At 32.6% G+C, this 21,112-nt stretch overlaps 1 protein-coding gene across 6 annotated transcripts; it reads left to right on the plus strand.

Annotated features, from left to right (window-relative positions):
• The first annotated feature begins 1,999 nt into the window (after nt 1-1,999).
• On the plus strand, nt 2,000-20,414 carry SULT1E1 (sulfotransferase family 1E member 1). Of its 6 annotated transcripts, none has more exons than XM_008993225.5 (11): nt 2,000-2,124; nt 2,214-2,306; nt 3,002-3,071; nt 5,035-5,117; nt 5,518-5,671; nt 7,426-7,551; nt 8,494-8,591; nt 12,232-12,358; nt 14,175-14,269; nt 17,616-17,796; nt 19,527-20,414. In XM_008993225.5, the coding sequence occupies exons 5-11, from the start codon at nt 5,527-5,529 to the stop codon at nt 19,637-19,639; spliced, it is 885 nt and encodes a 294-aa protein (XP_008991473.2). In that variant the 5' UTR covers nt 2,000-2,124; nt 2,214-2,306; nt 3,002-3,071; nt 5,035-5,117; nt 5,518-5,526; the 3' UTR covers nt 19,640-20,414. The 6 variants fall into 6 exon arrangements, with proteins under 6 accessions (XP_008991473.2, XP_035149503.1, XP_008991471.2 ...); XM_035293612.3 differs by having other exon boundaries at nt 2,273-2,306; XM_008993223.3 differs by lacking the exon at nt 5,035-5,117.
• The last annotated feature ends 698 nt before the right edge of the window (nt 20,415-21,112 follow it).

Below are 21,112 nucleotides of genomic sequence, written 5' to 3' on the forward strand. Positions count from 1 at the left end.
AGTCACCAAAAAGCATGGAGAAATCTTGAATATATATGGTTAGGTCAAAGAAGCTAATCGGTTAACAATTGCATACTGCCTGACTCCAACTACATGACATTATGGAAAAGGCAAAACTATAGACAGTAAAAAGATCAGTCATTGCTAGAGTTTCAGAATAGGGAAGGCAGGATGAATAGGTTTAGAATAAGGGATTTTTAGGGCAGTGAAACTATTCTGTATGGTATTGTACTGACAAATGTGTGACAATATGCATTTATCAACACCTATAGAATTGTATACAACAGCAAGTGAATCCTAATGTAAACTATGGACTTCAGTTAATGCAAATGTATTAATATTTGCTCTTTATTTTTTTGAGACATGGTCTGGCTTATTGCCTGGAATGGAGGACAATAGTGTCATCTCGGCTCGCTGCAACCTCTGCATCCTGGGTTCAAGCAATTCTCCTGCCTCAGACTTCCAAGTAGCTGGGATTACAGATTAATTGAGAGAAATCTACCACAATAATGCAAAGTGTTAATAACATGGGAAATTACTGGGGAGAAGAGATACACAACAATTTTCCATATGCTCTTTCTTTTTTTGGGGGGAGGTAAACCTAAAACTGTTTTAAACTTAAAGTTTAGCATTATTATTTGTAAAAGCCTCAGGTAAAAATGAAACTTATTTTCACATTATTAATATTAAAATCTTGCTATTTATAAAACAAAACTCTATAGGACCCTTAATCTTGATCTAAAGAAAGTGTGTGATACAGAAGAAAAAGCCCAATAGTCACAAATATGGAATAGTCATTGTTTTGGGAACTCTTTGTGACACAGAAATGCCAGATCTACATTTGTTTTCAGTATTTCAGAGTATAGCAGCAGTATGTCTGTCTGCATATCTGCGTATCTGCCCACATTCTTTTTGTTTGACATTATATCTGTCCAAATTCTGAGGGCCAAGATAAACATTAAAAAATGGTGCTTATCTGAGATCTACTTTTTTTTAACATTGACTCAAATATTTTGTAACTCGGTCTGTACCCATTATTCATGAAGAAGAATGAGGTTTCAGGGCCATCTTGCCTATTGTTGTTGTTTTTTTTTTAATCAGTAAGTAAATTCTTAACGTTAGAAAGATTTTCTAAGAAGAAGTGTGTATTGAACTTCTGTGGTTGCCAGAATTACATGAGTCAGGAGCATTTATGACATCTCTGCAACCAATTGCGTAGAAGTGAAAAACAGATGTCTTGAGGTTAAATCTGTTTATATTAAATCTGTTCATATTAAATTACCTTGTGCTCATTTTCTGATTAGAATAAGAATGTTTTTGCTAATCAATAAAGGAGACTGCATAGATTATTGTCATTAAAAAAATTAAGGTAAAGCCATGTCACAAGGTTAAAAATTCTATTATCTGTTAAATTTGTGTGCATATATATATATGTATACACACACACACTTAATTTATGTGTTAAATTTGTGTGTGTGTGTGTGTATATACACACTTAATTTTATGGGTATACTGTAGGTGTATGAATGATTAAATTTGTGCATTTAATGATAAAACGTTTTCAATACACATTTTATTTAACTCAAATAATATGACTAACTGCATAAAATCAAGTAAAATCAAAATCTAAATTTGGAAACCTGTTTCCTGTTTTTCTACCTTGATTTTCTATTATAAAAAGCCTATTTTTCAGAAACCACCTAGCACTTTTTATTTTGCATAAGACTAGATATTGCTTTCTGTAAAAACAATGGTCTCCTTAACTTCTTATATTTCTTGAATAAATCAGCCACTTTAATTCAGTAAACACATATTCAGTGCCTAGCCTACTAGATGCCAGAAAGAAATGCTAATTACAGAGTAAAACCTTTTTTTTTCAAGCTACTTATTATCTAAAAAGTACTTTGGACAAGTAATCATTGATTATAGCACAGTAGAGTAACTGCTAGTTAGGAGAAAGTGCCAAGTTTAAAAGTCACTTAGGGAAACACAGAGTCTCGTAAAAGTCAGACAGTCTCTCAAAGGAAATGTAATCTAGTTGTAATTAAGAGAGAAATAAGAAGTAACCAGGTTGGAGGTATTGATGGTATGGAACAAAGGAGAATTTTCTTAAGTGAAGACAGAGTAAGTGCAGAAAAATGAAAAGTAGTGTACTTGTGGATTCCACACACTCCTGGCCATTTATTTTTCTAATCTCTTGTCTAAATTCCAAGTGTTGGTAGGTACCATTACCTGAAAATTTCATGATATGCCATTTTGTGATTGGGAACAGAGAGAAGTCAGGATTCTGAAATAATAATCGAAAGGTAAGTGATGTTTACATTCTTTCTTTAGCTGTCATCTGCTTTTTAAAATTTTCATGTCTGCTTAAGATCTAAAGGCAAAGATTTTAAATAGGTGATTTCCAATTGACGTGTTAGAACACAACCCAAATACTACAATAGCTCCTTTGGCAGGTCTTAGTAAACAGAGCAAGGTCTGACTGAAGGTGCGCGCTGTCCTGTTTCTTTCCTGTCATTGACTTCTTTCTCCTCACTCCAGTAAGTTTATTCTTTTGAAAGTTAGCCATAGTCATGTTATCATTTATCAGTGACTGAATAAGGGATTCTCCCTTCCCAATCTCTTTTGTGTTTAGCTCCAGGCCTCTTCTTTCTCGTCTTTTCCTTAACTTTTCTTTCTCCTTCTTACCAAACCCCTGACGGCAGACTTAGGAATTTGAATATGAGCCAAAAAAATACATGTAGGAATTTGAATATGAGCCAAATAATTAAAAAAAAAAAACAGCAGAATATTTCTACATCCCTATGAATGAACAGGATTCTGTGTGGTTACTGTAGCTGCAGGTATGTATTAATACCTACGTTAATTATTGCGTCATGGACTTCACAAAGCCAAGCCCCTCAAGTTAATCTCCGCCTCCTTTTCTGGCATTCAGAATATAAACTCACCAGAAACATTCCAAATGCAGAAGTGGTTCTCATCTTTTTTTTTTTTTTTGCAGCTTAAGATCTCCCTTGGTATTTGAAGAGATCTCAACTAGATAAATTTCTTTCACAGGATCATCTAAACAGGTTGTACTTTTTGTTATTAATATGAATACTTAGATTTTAGATATAGAAAATATAGAATGCAAATTATGTATTACAAAGCTGTTAAAAATAAAATATGGAAAGACCAAAGTGTTTGTTGATACTTTAGTTATTTAATGATATAAACATTTAAAACCTTTTAAAATAACTTCTTAAAAATAGTATATTTATGTGGTGTTCTGTTGCTTACTGCTTTAATGTAAAACTACAGTGGTATTGCTACCTTAAAAGTGCTGAATGCTGGACATGTTTTCCGTTTTACTGATGAGAAAATAAAGCAAGCAGGGTAGAGACATGTAGAATAGAGATTGAGGGTGAGGACTATGAGAACCTTATGTATCTATATCCACCGTATTGCAGCACTGACCACAGGGCCTAGGAACAGGTAGACATTCACACAGGGAGTATTTGCTAGATAAAAGGCAGGTTGGAAGATGCAGGAGGGGAGTACGCAGAATGGGAGGAAGAAAAGGAGAGAGGAAAGATAAAATTCTGAGTTTAATTTTTTTTATGTATGTAAAGAGTTAGAAGTTTAATTTTTAACATTTTTTTATTGATGTTTCTTTCTGAACGACTGACCTACGTACTTATGATATGAAACTGACAATTTCTAACTGAAATACATCTTTTGAGAAAAAGGGGAGCACATAGAAAGTAAATCCATACATTGCAATATGAGACAATTTAGCAAAAGGAATAAAGTGAGAAAAGATATTTTATTACATGCCACCTATTTTGCCTCTCAGACCAAAATTGACTATGAAGGGGTAGCTGGGAGTCAGCCAACTGCTTAGTGATACATCTACCACTCCCAGATGACTATAAGCCAATTCTTACAAACTTGGCTGAAAACCAAGAAAGTAATTCACATGAATAAACAAGTCAATAAGCAGGACAAGTGGTGGTGCCTTTTATACACATTTCTTACAGTGAAAGATCTATTTTCTGAGACTAAGGAGAAAGCTTGGGTAACAAGAAATTTATTGATAGACTAATTTGTATTTTGGAAATAGAAATCATATGATTTTGATGACATTATATTTTATATGACCTAGAGGAAGTTTTTAGAAAGATTGAGATTACCCTAAGGGCTAGGGTAATTATGTGTGTAGAAGAATTTATCAGGCAGCTCTTTGGGCAAATGTGAACAGGAGGAAAACCTAGGAAGGCTATTGTCAGGAAGGACAAAACGTGTTGAGAAGCTGTCATAAATTCAAAATAAGTTAAGTTTGGCAGTTGAAAAACTATACTAAAGGAATTTGAAAGCTAATGAAAGAAAGTTTGCTTAATTAAAAATTCTGTTACTAACCCTGAACATGAAATAGATTGTCATGGGATCAGGAGATGAATTAGGAAATGATAACCATCTTGCTTAAACTTATAATGGGAGTATCCAATACCTTGTTGATCAAATGGGGAAAAAAGTAATTTTAAAGGTGACAAAGGAATTCTTTATACTCTCAAGATTCCGTCACAATGTCATTAATTGCATCTTCTTTTCTTTTAAATATATTCACCAAGCATTTGGATTATTTTCATAAAATGATACATATTCCAAGAACTTAAAAATCTCTGACTTAGATATCTGGCAATAATAATTAAAATAATAATAATAAAGAAATCAAATCTTTATTGTTATTTAATGTATACATAATCGGATAATTTACTAAAATATTGTAATTCTGGACTTCTTTGTCTTTTTATATGCCCAGCAATTTTTAAAGTAATTGGAGGCTCTGTGGTTTTCATTTATCATAGAAATATCAAGTATATCCACATTTTAATTTAGTTTTAAGCATTTTACTTCATAATCACTTGTGCTTTCCTATTCTTTTATGTGTCAGACATCTTTCTAATACAGTTAAAAAAATGAATCTAGAAACCATCATTCTCAGCAAACTGACACAAGAACAGAAAACCAAACACCACATGTTTTCACTCATAGGCGCGTGATGAACAATGAGAACACTTGGGCACGGAGAAGAGAACACTTGGGCACAGGAACGAGAACAACACTCACTGGGCTAGGTGTGAGGGTGGAGGGCAGGGAAGGGGAGGGATAGGGAAGGGAGGGGATGCAGGGAGGATAGGGAGGGATAATACCTAGAGAAATGCCTGATGTAGGCGACTGGGGGTGGGGGGAGGGGGTAGTCGGATGGAGACAGCAAACCACCGTGGTATGTATCTACCTATGCAGCAATCCTGAAGGATGCTGGATGTGCACATGTACATCAGAGTCCAAACTACAATTTAAAAAAATTCTTTAAGCACCAAAACTATTTCATGTGTAACTTCATTGTTTTTCCCTGCCCTATATGTGCAACAACTAAGAAGTGCTAGATACGTAGGAGGGTATTACTATATATATAGTTGTTAATGGTGAAATATTGTTAAATGCATACAAAGTATAAAGCACTTTTTTTTTCAGTGTATCACAATGAATTCTGAACTTGACTATTATGAAAAGTTTGAAGAAGTCCATGGGATTCTAATGTATAAAGATTTTGCCAAATATTGGGATAATGTGGAAGCGTTCCAGGCAAGACCAGATGATGTTGTCATTGCCACCTATCCTAAATCTGGTAAATGTATTTGTTACTCTTTCTCACCTAAAAATAAAAAACTCACCCTAAATGTTAAGGTGGTCACATCATACACACTCATTCTCTATAGGCAGTAGTTTTGATATAGACATAGAAAAGATTGCTCTATTCCCTGACCACAATTTGTACCTATAACTTGAATAGCACATTGACAAAGGGATGTTGTTGAGCACAGTTAGAAACCAAAACCAACGTAATGTGTAGTAATGAACCTGTATTCATCCCATAATGAAAATTTAAAACTACCAACTGTTTACCTTATGCCATTAATGTTGTTGTATATACAGAGTAGGACCACCATTTTTTACAGATATTTTTAAACTCTCGTTCAGCTCACCAGCTCTTTAGTCTATCCATAATCATAGTTTTGGAGTTTTACAACTATAGACTTTTAGAAATTAGACTAGTCCAAATAAATATTTCTCTATCTGGTTGTTCTATTTACTACTTACAAATAAAGTGAAATACTAAATATACCCTTGGTTACCTTGACTCTAAATCTGCTTCTTGATTTTCTTCCCTACTGGAATCAATGGCAGCACAATACCAGTTATCTGAAGAGAAAACCTGTGAGCTATTCTAAGTTCAATCCTTCTTGCTTCTTCATCTGCCATTTGTAATCAATCAAAATGTTTTGGCCCTTTAGTCTGATAGAAATGTCTCACAGATAGCCTCTTAACAGGTCTCTTGTCCCCCTTCCCACGGATCCCTCACTCCACTACTGTGTTTATTCTAGTCCTAGAGAAAATCTTCTAAAACACAATCCTGATAATCTTGCTCTTCTGCTTAACGTATGCCAATATTTTTCAGTGCTTTTGTTAAAGACAACTTGGACTCTTTAGTATTAACTACAAGCCTTTCTATATCTGCTTACCTGAGCCCCAACTCCTCTCTTCAGATAGACTCTTTGATTTAGGTCTTATAGTCTATTTCCAATTATTTTCCTAACCACTATACCATTCTTAAGTACCATCTTTAGATTAAAAAGAGAGACTGGGCTTCTGCCTGGTAGAACTGTCTCTTACCTCCCACAACTGGTGAATTCGTGCCAGTAATTATTAAGGGTAAGCTCAATGATCACATCCTCTCAAAAGCATTTCTTGTTAGAATATTATGGCAGCAGCAACAACAGTGGCAGCAGCAATACCAGTAGCAGCAGCACACTGAGTTATATATTCCTCCTTAGAAGTTATTTAAATCTCTGTGCCATCTTATACAACAGCATCTTAATAAAAACAGAAAGTATTGTCACTACTGAAAAATGTCACTGACTTTCCAAAGGGCTTTAAGCTCCCATAGGACGGGAACCAGATTTATCCTTTGCTAAGTTTTCTGACCTAGGATCCAAGCTGAGACTTAATATGCCATCAGTAAAATTTTTGATTGAAAGCATGTTTTATGCACCACCTAATATTAAAGCCTTCTTAATTTTTAGATATAAAAATTAAAGTCCAAAACTGTTGTCAGCTTATACAATGTCACAATTCATCATGAACAAATTTGGACACAGGTCTCAGGTGTGCCTTACTATAATTTTTATCTTTATCTCTTGAAGTTATTTTTGTGTCCTAAACATAAAATATTATAGAAAATATTCTTGAATCTGGCTATTCAGACACCATTTAAACAGTATTGCATTGGTTCCTTTCTACTTTATCCATCCATAAATTCAGCACTCCTGTCATCAACTCTACATGGTCAGCAGGAGACTCAGGTTTATTTAATTTTTACAGGCACAACCTGGGTTTGTGAAATCGTGTATATGATCTATAAAGAAGGTGATGTGGAAAAGTGCAAAGAAGATGTGATTTTTAATCGAATACCTTTCCTGGAATGCAGAAATGAAAACGTCATGAATGGTAATGTTCAGGTTTATTTTAGAAACTATTTGCATATATTCTAAGGTGCGTATTGTAGATGGTACAAGCAATGAAATTATAAGCAATAATGGCAATTAGTATAAGGTCTTCTACATAAGAGAGCATATAAATTTAAATTTAAATCTTGACAGGCTTTGTAGTATTGCATATGGATAGCATGCGTCTGGAATAGAGTGAATAAAGACAATTCTTGTATGCCTTCAGCAGAGTTTAGTAATATGTAAACATTTATTTCTCTGTGGGCTGAATGTGATATTTTAAATATTGAGACAATCCTAATAAATTTTTCAATGATATGTGCAAAAATATATTTACCTCAGATTCTTTTAATATTGTGGAAAATTAGAAACAACCGAAATGCAAATCAACAAAAGAATAGTTAAATATTGTATAACAGCATAAAATTGTTAAAAGTTTTTGGATGTTTCCTGATATTGCAGTATAAATATAATATACTGAGAGAAAAAGACAATTAGCAGCTATGAAAATGTTTATCTGTGTGCATGGTGTTGCAATGTCTGTAAATTTGAGGATATAAGTAGATTTGCACAGAAGGTTGATTGGCAAAATATTAATGATTTCTCCCAGGTGATGATATTTTATTTTATCTTGTATTTTTCTCTGTAGTTTTCTCTATCTGTATTTCTTTCTTTCATAGTGTTATTATGAACACAATACAAATTTTTTTTGATTTTTAATTTTCGTGAATATGTATTAGATGTAAATAGGGGCTTGGGGTACATGAGATGTTTTGATATAAGCATGCAATGCATAATGATTACACCATGGAAAATGGGGTATCCATTCCCTCAATAATTTATCCTTCATGTTACAATCTAATTACAATATAAATATCTATATAAATCTGCATAAATAGTTCTAATTTTTGACGTTGCCTACCTTTACTTTTTTTAAAATCAGGAGTTAAACAATTAGAAGAGATGAATTCTCCAAGAATTGTGAAGACTCATTTGCCACCTGAACTTCTTCCAGCCTCATTTTGGGAAAAGAATTGTAAGGTAACTGGAGTCAAGTGTTCTCAAAACTTCATCAAACTCCAAGAAATGATAGAATGGTCTCATCAGTTATACACACTTGTTTATTTGTTTTTTCATTGATTCTATAAATGTTTAACAAGTGTGGAATACAACAAATGTAGAATACGACTCTGCCTTTTGCCAGGTGTGGTTCTAAAAAGTTCTGCTAAACTCCCTAAGACTAAGTTTTTACATCTGTAGAAGAAAGATAATAATAACATCTTTTTCATAGAGTTGTTATAAGGATTAAATGATAATGCTTGTAAAGAGCTTCACATAGTTCCTAGAATGTTGTCAACAATATCGTAGCTACTTTTGTATTTGTTGTTATTACTAATTGTAATTGAATTTCCTCCCTTTGAAAAACACTGTGCTTGGTGTTGTTAGGCATGCAAATGAACTAGAAAGGGATAGATCAGATAAGCATTGTATAATAACTATGTATTGAGGACTTGTTTTGTGTTAGGGACATAACAATAAGACACATGCAATCCTTGTCTTCAAGGACACAGTCCACTGGGGTAAAAGGACAAGTGGACTGTGAAAGAAGTATCATAGGTCAAGTAAGAGAGAGAAATTTAACTCAGACTCTGGGGGTAGTGAAGGCATCCAGGAGCAACATTTCAGCTGATATTTGAATGATGTATAGGAGTGATGCAAATTCAGAGATAATCTGAGTGAGCATCTGAAATCTGTTCAGTTTGGCTGGAAGATTAAGTATACATATACACTAAAAGGTAAAAGGAGATTAGCTATAAATTGATTATAACAAATATTGAAAGTCAAGTTAAGATGTTTGGACCCTTTCATTTTAATGGTAATGAGGAGTTATAGGCACACTAAGCTTATGATTTGTACTATCAGTTTTGCTTTTTTAAAATAGTATTATACATAACCTCAAAATACAGGGGAAACATGAAGTCTGAGACCACCAATTCTGTTCTTCAAAACGTTTCTACCACCAGGGCTGTTCTTCAAGATATTTGCAATTATCACTAACAAAAAAGGGGATATATCCCAGTCATAAAATATGATCATTTTGTAATCTGATACATGGCATATTTGACATTTCCTAGAGATCTACAGACAAAAATTTCAAAGATTTTCATGTTAGTTTGTTTTTATCGTTAGCAATCCTAGATAGACCGTATACATTCTGCTGAAGTTATTCCATATGTAGGGGCTGTCTCATTAGTAAACACCAGTTACTTACTTTCCAGGAGATGTGGCATTAATATTTATTAAGAGATTTGACCAAGACACTTTTTTCCTTTGGAGGATAGGTGGTGGACTTGCTGTTAACTCCTTACTTCTCAAATAGAAACAGGTACCATACATTTATAATAGTTCAAGTCTTCACAAAGCTGCCTATTTTTCAGAGGTTGTCAAAGAGTAGGAGATAGAGGGATTCATGTTTGGAGTATTTCCAGAGTGATTTACAGAGGAACAAAAAAACCAACAAATAGATGGAGGATATTTGTAAATATCCTTTTTCAAGTAGACAAAGGATATTTGGAGTGATGGAGCAGAGACTCTAACTGACAAAGAGAAGAAAGTGACAAAAAGTAACAGGTTAGTAGATAATATCAATAACTGAGACTGGTGGATTTGAGTCCTAGGTGTGATTATAGGAGAGGTATGTGGAATAACTGATGGGGAAGAAGGAAGAAGCAGGATTTCTTGAAAGAAAAGATTATGGGGGTCCAAAGTGGCTCCCGCCGGAGCTCATGGCGCTCGCGAAGGTGAGGTCATCAGTTCAAGGCTAACCTGAGCAACCTCATAAGCTCAAACTGATTGGCAAAAAAAAAAAAAAAAAAAAGAAAGAAAGAAAAGATTATGGCTCAGGATAACGCTTCAAAAGTGAAACCTTTATGGTGAAGGCATGATTCAGTATTTGGTTACAAAAGTGGTTGCCTGAAGTAACATAGAAGTAATGATCAGTGACTACATGAACATAGATAATCAAGTAGATCACACCTACAGACACTAAAATTACACAGACTAGAAAATAATTTGAATGGAGAGTGAAACCATGAGGCAGGTGTTCAAATTTTCAGTTAAAGCAAGGGAATGTCTGCAAACTTAGAAATGGCATCAGATTGAAGAGGTATAGAAAGTATCGTGAGAATAGGGATCTTTAAAGTGCAGAATTTTTAAGATAGATTATAATCACAAGTGAATCATTGGCAAACTAGTAACTTTGACTCAAGAGAGATGTAGTGCAAGGCTTATCTTCAGGAAAGAACTAGATTTCCCTTGAGGACAGAAAAATGAGTATGTACAGTAAAAAGTTTGGGGTATTGAATAAGATCTGCCAAAAGAAATACTATAAACTAATAGGGATTAGGGAAAGAGAGATCACTTTTTTCTATCTGGGAAAATAAAAAGCCTCATGGAGGACGAGGAAGCAAGGTATAAAATATAAATAGCATTTTGAGAAACAGAAAACATTCAAGAATAAGAGAATAAAACAAAGAAGACAAGGGACGAAAATTCTGAAGTAAATTAATGCATATATTGGCAAAAGGTTCCATTCAGTCAATAAATGATAAGAACTAGTTCTTTTAAATAAGATTGGAAAAGTTCAAATTCACTAATGATGAATTTTATATGAAAAAATTTTCACTTTTATTCTCTAGTATTTAGAAGCTTTTATGAGAGGGCCATAAAAACGAGAGCCATACATTTAAGAATAAGCTAGATTTCTATAAAACTGTCAGAAAATATCTTCAGTAAGACAATTTAGTAGGTTTAATCATATTCCATAAACAGTGGAGACTCCAGTAGTCTTTCATGACATTATTTAGGTGCCTGAGAGCCTAAGTAGAAGACCATATGGTTACTGGATTTTACTTTTGCAGATCTTTTCATGCATCATTCAGTATCAGACCTAGAGTAGACCACAGATAATGTGACCCAAATCATTTGTTGAGTAAAGAAAATATTTAGGTCCAAAATTGCTGGTACTTTGTATTCTTAGTGCCAAAACTAGAAACTAAAACCACTGCTTTCTGATAACTAATTCGTTGGTATTTATTCTGGATATAAAATGGAAACTAACAAGGTGCTGGCAGAGATTATATTTTCACTGAATTCAATGTGCATATAAATAAAACCTCATACACTTTTTTTTCCTGCAATATTGAAAGTGAAGAGACCTCAGAACTATTTTTTTAATTATGCAGGGTGGTGGTCTTATAAAGAGAAGAGCACCGTATAGCTGATTGACGGATATACCAAATGCTTTATTCTCATTGATTTAGTCTCAATGCCATATTGTTATTAAACTTCAGCTTTGTCTCTTCACTTATAAATTGGGAATAACAAATAATCTAACTGGCTTAATTAATACTGATGAATTTTACAACACTCAAATGAGGTATTATTTGTGAAAATAGCATAAAGACAAAGCTTGAGAACAAACAGAACACAACACTACAAAAACCACTGTCACCTCAGGTTACTGAAGATATATTTATAAATAATTGTACATGCTTTATGCATTTTGTAAAATGAATATGTACTATGTTTATAGTTGAAAATATAAATCTTTTTGTTAAAAATCTTGATGAGTGTGTTTGAAAAATATTAAGTGGTTTAATATACAATTTCATCCTCTCAGATGATCTATCTTTGCCGGAATGCAAAGGATGTGGCTGTTTCCTTTTATTATTTTTTTCTAATGGTGGCTGGTCATCCAAATCCTGGATCCTTTCCAGAGTTTGTGGAGAAATTCATGCAAGGACAGGGTATGAACAGCTTCTTTACTCTGAATTTTTTTTCAAGATGCTACAAGACAAATGCCATCTCTGACTAAAAGTTTTTATTTGTTCTGGTATGTTTTCTTCCATGATTCATACTTAAAACACAGAAATTCTAAAGGTGCCTTGAGATTTACAGCAAGCATAAGGTGTCCAGATGTAGATGGCAAATTGCAGAGTCAGAGCACTCTGGTCCAACACATAAAAATAAATATATGGAAGTATGTTTTGGGGCAGGGGGTAGCAATTGTACTCTCCATGATTGAGACTCACTGTCTGATTTTTTGCCTTGTGTATTTTTAGTAGAAAAAAAAGTGTTTTACATCAAGTTATTACAACTCTATTGAACAAGGGATCATGGAAAGATTAGAGAAGAGAGAATGTCCATTTGTTTCCAATAAAATTGTCAGGTTCTATATGAATCTGGAATTCACAAAGAAGTTTGACTATTTACAAAACTTCCCCATTCTACTCAGTGTGCAATCTGAATATTTTAGCCAGATTTCTCAAATTTGTCAAGAATTACTTGAGCAGATATTCTGGAAAATTTTTCCTTTTTATTAAACACTGTGACTAAAGTGTTTAGATTTGAGGAAGAAAGGGTGCAGGATAATCTAGTACTTACTAAAGAAGGCCATTCTGATCATGTAGTAACCATTATAAAGAAAAATAATAATGTGTTTTTATATCCACAGATGATCATATTGACTCAATAAAGTAAGGTATATATGTGCTTGTCTAGTATTTACTAAAGAAGGCCATTCGTCCACTTTGGTGATAGTTTTCTGGGAAGCAAAGGAAAAAGAAAAAAAAAAGCCCTTCTGATCATGTAGTAACCATTATAAAGAATAACAATAATGTGTTTTTATATCTACAGATGATAATATTGACTCAATAAAGTAGGGTATATGTGTACTTTGTATTTGCTGCTACATTTCGGGAAAATTTTTGCTAAAGCATAATGAATAAAATATATTCCTTAAGATTGTCAAGACCTGCACTGTATGGCAGAGAAACCTAATTTTGCATCACTACAAAGGGATAAATGAGATCACTACAAATTTCATTGTAGAACTTTTTTTGTAAACAAAAAATTCCCCAATGGAGTCAAAGAACAGAGGAGGTACACAATGACTTAAGGCAAAGCAGAATGTTTTGACTCACACAACATTATATTACTTTGTCAGCTTTATATTTTATGAAACACTTTTAGTATGAGTGAGGGAAGAGAAAAAGTAAGAGATGGCATTTGGTTATATCACATCATTTCTAAAATCTAATTTCCTGGGGTGAGAATGATGTGAGAGTACCTAGGAGAACATGCCTTAACATGTAAACTAATAGTGTAATAAATACATGGTTACTATTTTAAGTTGCCAATCTAGTTTGTAAATGATAAATTGGAGACCAGAACTATACTCTTTTATCAGACCACTAATCGTTTCACTAAGTTAACTCCCTTCACTAACAACTTGATTTTACACATACACACACATACCCACACATCAATCTCAACAATTTTCTCCTAAGTTTTAAATCAAATTGTTGACAGAACTTTCACTACTCTGTTCTGCCATAAACTATGTCACATGATAAAAGTCACATTATTTTTACATACGTAGATTATTTAACGTACTTTGCCTCTCTTGCTGCAGAGAACTTTGCTTAAGATATATAACTTATCTATTTTTTATTTCATGATTATCTATTTACATTTATTTGTTGCTATTGTTTCTTGGACAGTAGTTTGCAAGCAGTTATAGAGATGATATCACTTTTACATTGTTTTTCTCTTTAATTTTAGTTCCTTATGGTTCCTGGTATAAACATGTAAAATCTTGGTGGGAAAAGGGAAAGAGTCCACGTGTACTTTTTCTGTTTTATGAAGACCTGAAAGAGGTGAGGAACTGGAAATGTATAAGCAACTTGGCAATTTCTAAGATGTTAGCATTTGAAAGTATTTGGGGTACAAAAATCTTCCTTTAAATAAATATTGATAGCCATCTAAATTTTTAAAAGGACCAAAATAATCCAGATACTTTAACATAGATTTGAAGCTAGCAAATAAAAATATTACAAAAGTGAATACATTTTAAACCACAAGTCTCAAAAATTTCAAAGACAAAACTTGAAAGAACTTGAGTTCATTAAGCAATAGCAGCACACACACACAGACACACACACATTCACACATGAGGAATTAACATGGGCAAGTAATTAACTGGTATTCAAATGTAGAGATGTTGCAATAGTTAGATAGGTACTATAAAATGACCATGCTTAATATGTTTAAATAAATAAAGGATGAAATTTAAAAAATTACAAAGAAACAAAAGTTATTAAAATTGACAGAGTGGATTTGATGAAATAGCCAAATACAATTTCTAAAAATGTTTAAAAAATAAATATGGAAAATTAAGAGATGAGTTTCATAATAGATTAGACATGGCTACCTAGTGAATTTTTGAAGTAAAAGATGGAGCTAAGGAAATTCCGTAGAAGGTAGTACAGTGAGATAAATGGACCATTTGATGACAAGTAATGGTTCTTACTAAGTATTAGCATTTAAAAATTAAGAAAGTGATTGGTATATAAGATACAATGATAAGGTCTCACATATATTAACTTAAACTTCCAGAAGAAGAATATAAAGAGAATGCTGAGATATCAATACACACATTTTTTATGGACTTAAAATTTTCTCATAATAGAATTTTTCTTTGTTAATATAATTCAAAATAAAAATCACTATGAGACACCCATTTTACACCCACTACACTGATAACAGTTTAAAAATCTGACAGCAAGAAATATTAGAATGTGAATCAGTGAAAAGAAACCCACTGTCGAAAGTATCATAAACAGAAACATTGTGGAAACAACTTGTCATTATCTAGCAAAGGCAAACATATCTGAAGTTTAAGACCCTGAAATTTTACTCTTAGATATATACTCTAGAAAAACTCTGGCTTATGTGCATTAGGTTATATAAACAACAATTTTCACAGAAGCATTCTTCATAACCACAAAAATTGAAAACAACCCAGATAGACATATACCGAAGATTCAATATATAATTTATTTTATTGTATTGCAATTATATATTATATTGTAATGAAAGGGAATACACTTTAAAAACACAAATCAGTTAGGTAAAACCAAACTATATGTTGTCTAGGGATACATACCTCACTTTGAAAACTATAAAGTAGAGCAGATAATTTGAAATTAGCAATTTTTTGTCTATTTTTTCAGTTGTTTTGCTTTTGTGGATGGGAGTAGATGGTGAAAGAAATTTAAAAAAAAAAACCCTAAGAAAGCTGTGAATGTTCTATTCCATAAGTTGGGAATTAGGTAATAGGAGCTGTACATAATTTTATTCTTTCAATGAGATATATACATATAACTCATAAATTTTTAAAAGATAGAAAAAATAATGAGTTTCTTTATTAAGAGGTGAGAAATTTTCTCTACTCTTTAAAATCCTTCATAGTATTTCAGTAATTTTAGAGTTGTTTTGGTGAGCATTTATTTAAAATAAAATCATAAACAGCATTTCATAAATTAATTTCTTTATAGAAGTTAACACTGTATCAGATTTGAAAAAGAAAAGCAGCCATGATGTACAGTTTATTATATTATCTAATTTTCTCTTCCATAACCAGACTATTAATGACAGAGAATTTGAAGTACACACAGACAAAGTTCAATAGTTACTCTAACTTTCCTCCTCCATTCCAAATTGTCCATGCCTACTTGCTCCCTATTTTGGCCAGTAATGGCCATGTTTAGGTCCTCTATATTTGAATCAATAAGAAGGCTAAGAATATACAAATTAATTTTAATTATTTCTACAATGTATCCAGTAGAAAGAAAACAAGGCATTAACACTATATACACACAGATATCTCTATATACAAGATTATGTGTATATATTATGTACATGCACATATATATGAGATATCCGTTTTACACCCATATATGCACAGAATATATTTTTCTTATGTTTAAGGCATCTTCTTTTTAATTCTAAATTTTAATTTCTATGGGTACATAGTAGGTGTATATATTTATGGGATACATGACTTATTTTTAAACAAGCATACGATGTGTAGTAATCACATCAAGCTAAAGGAGGTATTCATCACCTCAAGCATTTATCATTTCTTTGTGTTACAAACATCCCAGTTATATTATTTTAATTATTTAAAAATGTACAATAAATTAATATCAACTGTAGTCACCATGATGTGCTTTCCAATACTAGATCATTCTATCTAGCTCTATATAGTACCTATTAAATATCCCCAGTTCCCTTTTGAGTAAGATAGACAAGTAAATAAAACATTACAAAAATGCACATGTGGCAAATTAGATTTATTTAAACATTTATGGGAGCAAAATAGGATCATCTACATAAAATTAGAATAGCCAAGAATATTATCCCAAAGAAATTGATAGATAAGCTGAAGTGTAAAAGGTGAGCTATATTATATTAAGTAGAGAATTTAGGAAAAGTGTTTGGCATAGAGAGAAACGTGAACTTGAATACATTGCGGTTGGTCTTGCAAATAGTTGCACTGAGTGATATAGCTGAATAATGGGGTATATTATAGGAGCGGCATAGAGATTGGGATGTATGTAGCTCTGGTGCACGGACACTTGATGTTGCATTGTATTTAATTTTTTACACCTTTTCTTAATCTTTCTGGTTTGTTTCTCATTAATTACACCAATAAATTAGGAGAAAAATGAAAGTTAATTGCATATTCTTATCCCCCAAACTGATTTTTCACAGGAAACTTTAGGTTTTGAATGTGTATATTTATTTGCATTCATAGATAATATCTATTAATTGTGATTATGCATCAAGGACTATAATAAGCATTTACAGACATTATCTCATTTAGTGTTTTGAATAATCTTTAAAGTATCTTTTATAAACATTTTATGGATGAGAAAAATTATACTTTTCTTTATTGTACTTTAGGTTCTGGGGTACATGTGTAGATCATGCAGGATTGTTGCATGGGTACATACATGGCAAGGTGGTTTGCTGCCTTAATTCTTAAAATAGCTTTTATCAAATTCCCCAAAGACTGTTTTTTTTTTCTCATTATAGATCTAATTATAATATCAGTAGGAGAAAAGAGAAGGGAACATTTTCTCTCTTTCATTTCGATATCGATTTATTCTGCTTTAGCAATTTTAGCAATTTACTTCTCAGAACATTTTCTCTCCCTAGAATACCAGAAAAGAGGTGATAAAATTGATACATTTCCTGGAGAGGAAGCCATCAGAGGAGCTTGTGGACAAGATTATACATCATACTTCATTCCAGGAGATGAAGAACAATCCATCCACAAATTACACAACTCTTCCAGACGAAATAATGAACCAGAAAGTGTCGCCCTTCATGAGAAAGGGTGAGAAAGTCATGCAGTTTGCCTGGATGCTAGAGGAAGATACAGGGTGATATGGTTATAGGCAAAAATCTAGTGAGGTATTTTAATGCCTATGGGCCCAGCTTAAGTTTCCTTCAGCAGTCTCTCACATTTGGACACCTTCTTTAAGTTACACTTCTACTATACTGCAATTACCTATTGATTATTTAGTATGTGCATCATATTATATTAAAAACAACCAGCAGACATCTCAATCTCAGTGTTAGAAATAATACCATACCCTATTAGCTGTCATTTACCAAGGCTGTGTGCCTCAGTGCTACAACATATATCATATAGTTCTTTTAAGTTCTAACCAGAAATTCCACAGAAAGATTTTATTTCTTTCTCTTTTTGATTTGAAGAAATAAGGTTAGAATAGTTTGTCAACATTTTTTTTAACAAGTGGCAAACACCTTTCAAGGGTAAGTGGCAAAAAATAGAAATTTAAATATAGCTCTGTTCAGCAAAGTTATCAACATATAAGGAGAAAAAAAATTCTGTTTGGAAGGAGGCACAGCCTGATGAGATATAGCCAGTTAACAAATTTAAAGGCATGTAAGACACTTAGATGTTTACTGTGAGGAAGCAAAACCAAACAGAATAGAAACAAATCTTACTCTTTGAACCATATTGTCAGTGACAGAGTCAGGAAAATTTTAAAATAACAGAAATAACAAACCTGGCACTGGAAAAAAAGTAGGGAGCCACTGAAGAGGGAATCAATTCTCAAATTATATTTTAATTATGTATTCTTTTGATTATCTATTTCCTTTTTCAAAATTCTACATATAAATATCACAGAGGACTTAAAACAGTTGTCATACCTGCAAACAGTGGCTTGCTGCTATGCGCTCAGACCCTATCTGATGTTTTAGGATATACATTTTGTTCTGGTTTTGGGTTATTTCAGTGAGAAAGTTTAGAGCTCCTTGAGCTAGAGGGCAAGTGAACTCTTGGCTAGTCTAAAAAAGAAGGTGACTTCCTTCTGCAAGGTGAGTGTTGGAAGTGTGATGGAAAGCAAAACAGGTGAACCTTTCTGGACTACTGTAATTACCCAGATGGGAAACATTCTCAAGCTGGCAGTAGCAGGAGAAGCAGTTAAGAAGCAGTAGATACAAAGATAGCCTAAATATAAATAATAAATTAGATGTTGTGGTTGAGGGAATAACATCCAAGATTATATTTGGATACCTGTGTTGTTGCCACTACACAGGTCATTAAAAAGTAATTGGACAAAACACAATATGATAAGGCATAAAATGAATTTATTTTTAAACTAATTTAATTTGAAAAAGTTGGACAACTTCCAGGTGGCAAAGTCATGTAGGCAGTTGTATATAAAGCATAAGTCCGGATTTCAGTGCTATCAGCCTTAAGATGATATTTAACACCTTAAGAGTGGGTAAAACATGGATCTTATCCTGGGATTCCCAACAATTGAGATGACACTTGAGAAGAAAAGAATGATAAAGTAAGTGGCATAAGAAGAAAGAATCATAGAATTAAATATGCTAGTTTTAAACAAATTAAGACAAATCCGTCTTTGTAAGCTCAAATAAGTATATTAATAATGGTATACATTTTATTCCTAAAATTGAGAATTACAAGTATAATATTTGATTAGGTGTTAATGAAAGTGATAAAATTAGCAAACCTAATGATTCCTTTGTGAAGACCTAATATTTATTGTACTTTCTTTTTTTTTACAGGAATTATAGGGGACTGGAAAAATCACTTTACAGTAGCCTTGAATGAAAAATTTGAGAAAAATTATGAGGAGCAAATGAAGGAATCTACACTGAAATTTCGAACTGAGATCTAAGAAGGCTTTTCTTAATATATCTGATTAAATATTTCATTTTATTATTCTTCACGTTTTCTTATTTTGGATTGCTATAAAATACATAATCAAGGGTTATGTTGACATTTTCTTCTTAAATTTTTAACAATTTTTTTTTTGAGACAGAGTCTCATGCTGTTGCCCCAGCTAGAGTACAGTGAAACAATCATGGCTCATAGCAGCCTGGATCTCCTCAACTCAAATGATCCTCCCACCTCAGCCTCCCAAGTAGCTAGAACTACAGGCATGTATATGCATGCTTGGCTAATTTTTTTAAAGTTTTTTTCTAGAAATGAGGTCTTATTATATTGTTCAGGCTGGTCTTGAATTCCGGGGCTCAACCCTCCCAAGTAGCTGCAGCATCAGGCTCACATCACCATGCTCAACTAATTTTTATTTATTATTTATTTATTTTTGTATAGATAGGGGCTTGTTATATTGCCCAGGCTGGTCTCAAACCCTTGAGGTCAAGTGATCCTCCCACACAAGCTGCCCAAAGTATTGGGATTATAGGCATGATCCATCATGCCTGGCCCAGGTTACATGTTTATTGAGCTGCACATATATACAAAAAGTAAGAAACTTTTTTCCCTACTATCATCTCTTAAATTTTGTTTTATTTCTTTTTCTTTTTCTTCCTCATCTTTTCTACTTTTTATAAATATTATGCACAACTACAACCTATGAGAATAATGTTGTAACACAGGTGATTCATCTTGTTAGAGCTGTATTAAAAATAAACAAGCATTTCAGATTATTTTTGTGATTGATTTTTTCCATTTAGTAGGACATAAGTATTATATATATATGTATATATAATTATATATATTGTATATAGTATTATATATATAGTTATATATATTGTATATAGTATTATATATATGTTACATAAACTTTGAAGACTAGAAGTATGAAAGAATATATAAATTGGGGGCATAAATATATCTATTATTTTCTTATTTTCTTTTACTTTTTTTCTACTTTAATTTATTTATTATACTTTAATATAATAAACACTTTAATAAAACTTTATAGTATGGGATTTTCCCACATCATAACATAAATATACAAGAATACATGCTGATATAAATAAATGATTAGTTAAATAATTAAATGCAGTAAATAAATATCCCATACAGAAGAATTTCACCTATTTGTATACAGTTTCCCATTCAATTCCTTAAGTGTGAGATTTATATAGGGACTTTCTTATAAAGAAGGAAGAGTGCTGTATGAGGGGAAGAGTAACTTAAGAGTGGAGAAAGCTGCTCAGTCAGGTAATTCCCCTCTTGTATATAACTGATTACCTAATCATGTTGATCACCTTCTACATCCTGCTCCCTATCAGACCTCTGGTCTCACTGCCACTTTCACATTCTCCAGGCATGCTGCTGTCTGCTAGGCCCCTGAAACTCCTTAACCCCTTGTCATGCTACCATTTTCAAGGAAACAAAG

The sequence above is a fragment of the Callithrix jacchus genome, chromosome 3 (assembly GCF_049354715.1).
Source record: "Callithrix jacchus isolate 240 chromosome 3, calJac240_pri, whole genome shotgun sequence".
Taxonomy (NCBI): Eukaryota; Metazoa; Chordata; class Mammalia; order Primates; family Cebidae; genus Callithrix; species Callithrix jacchus.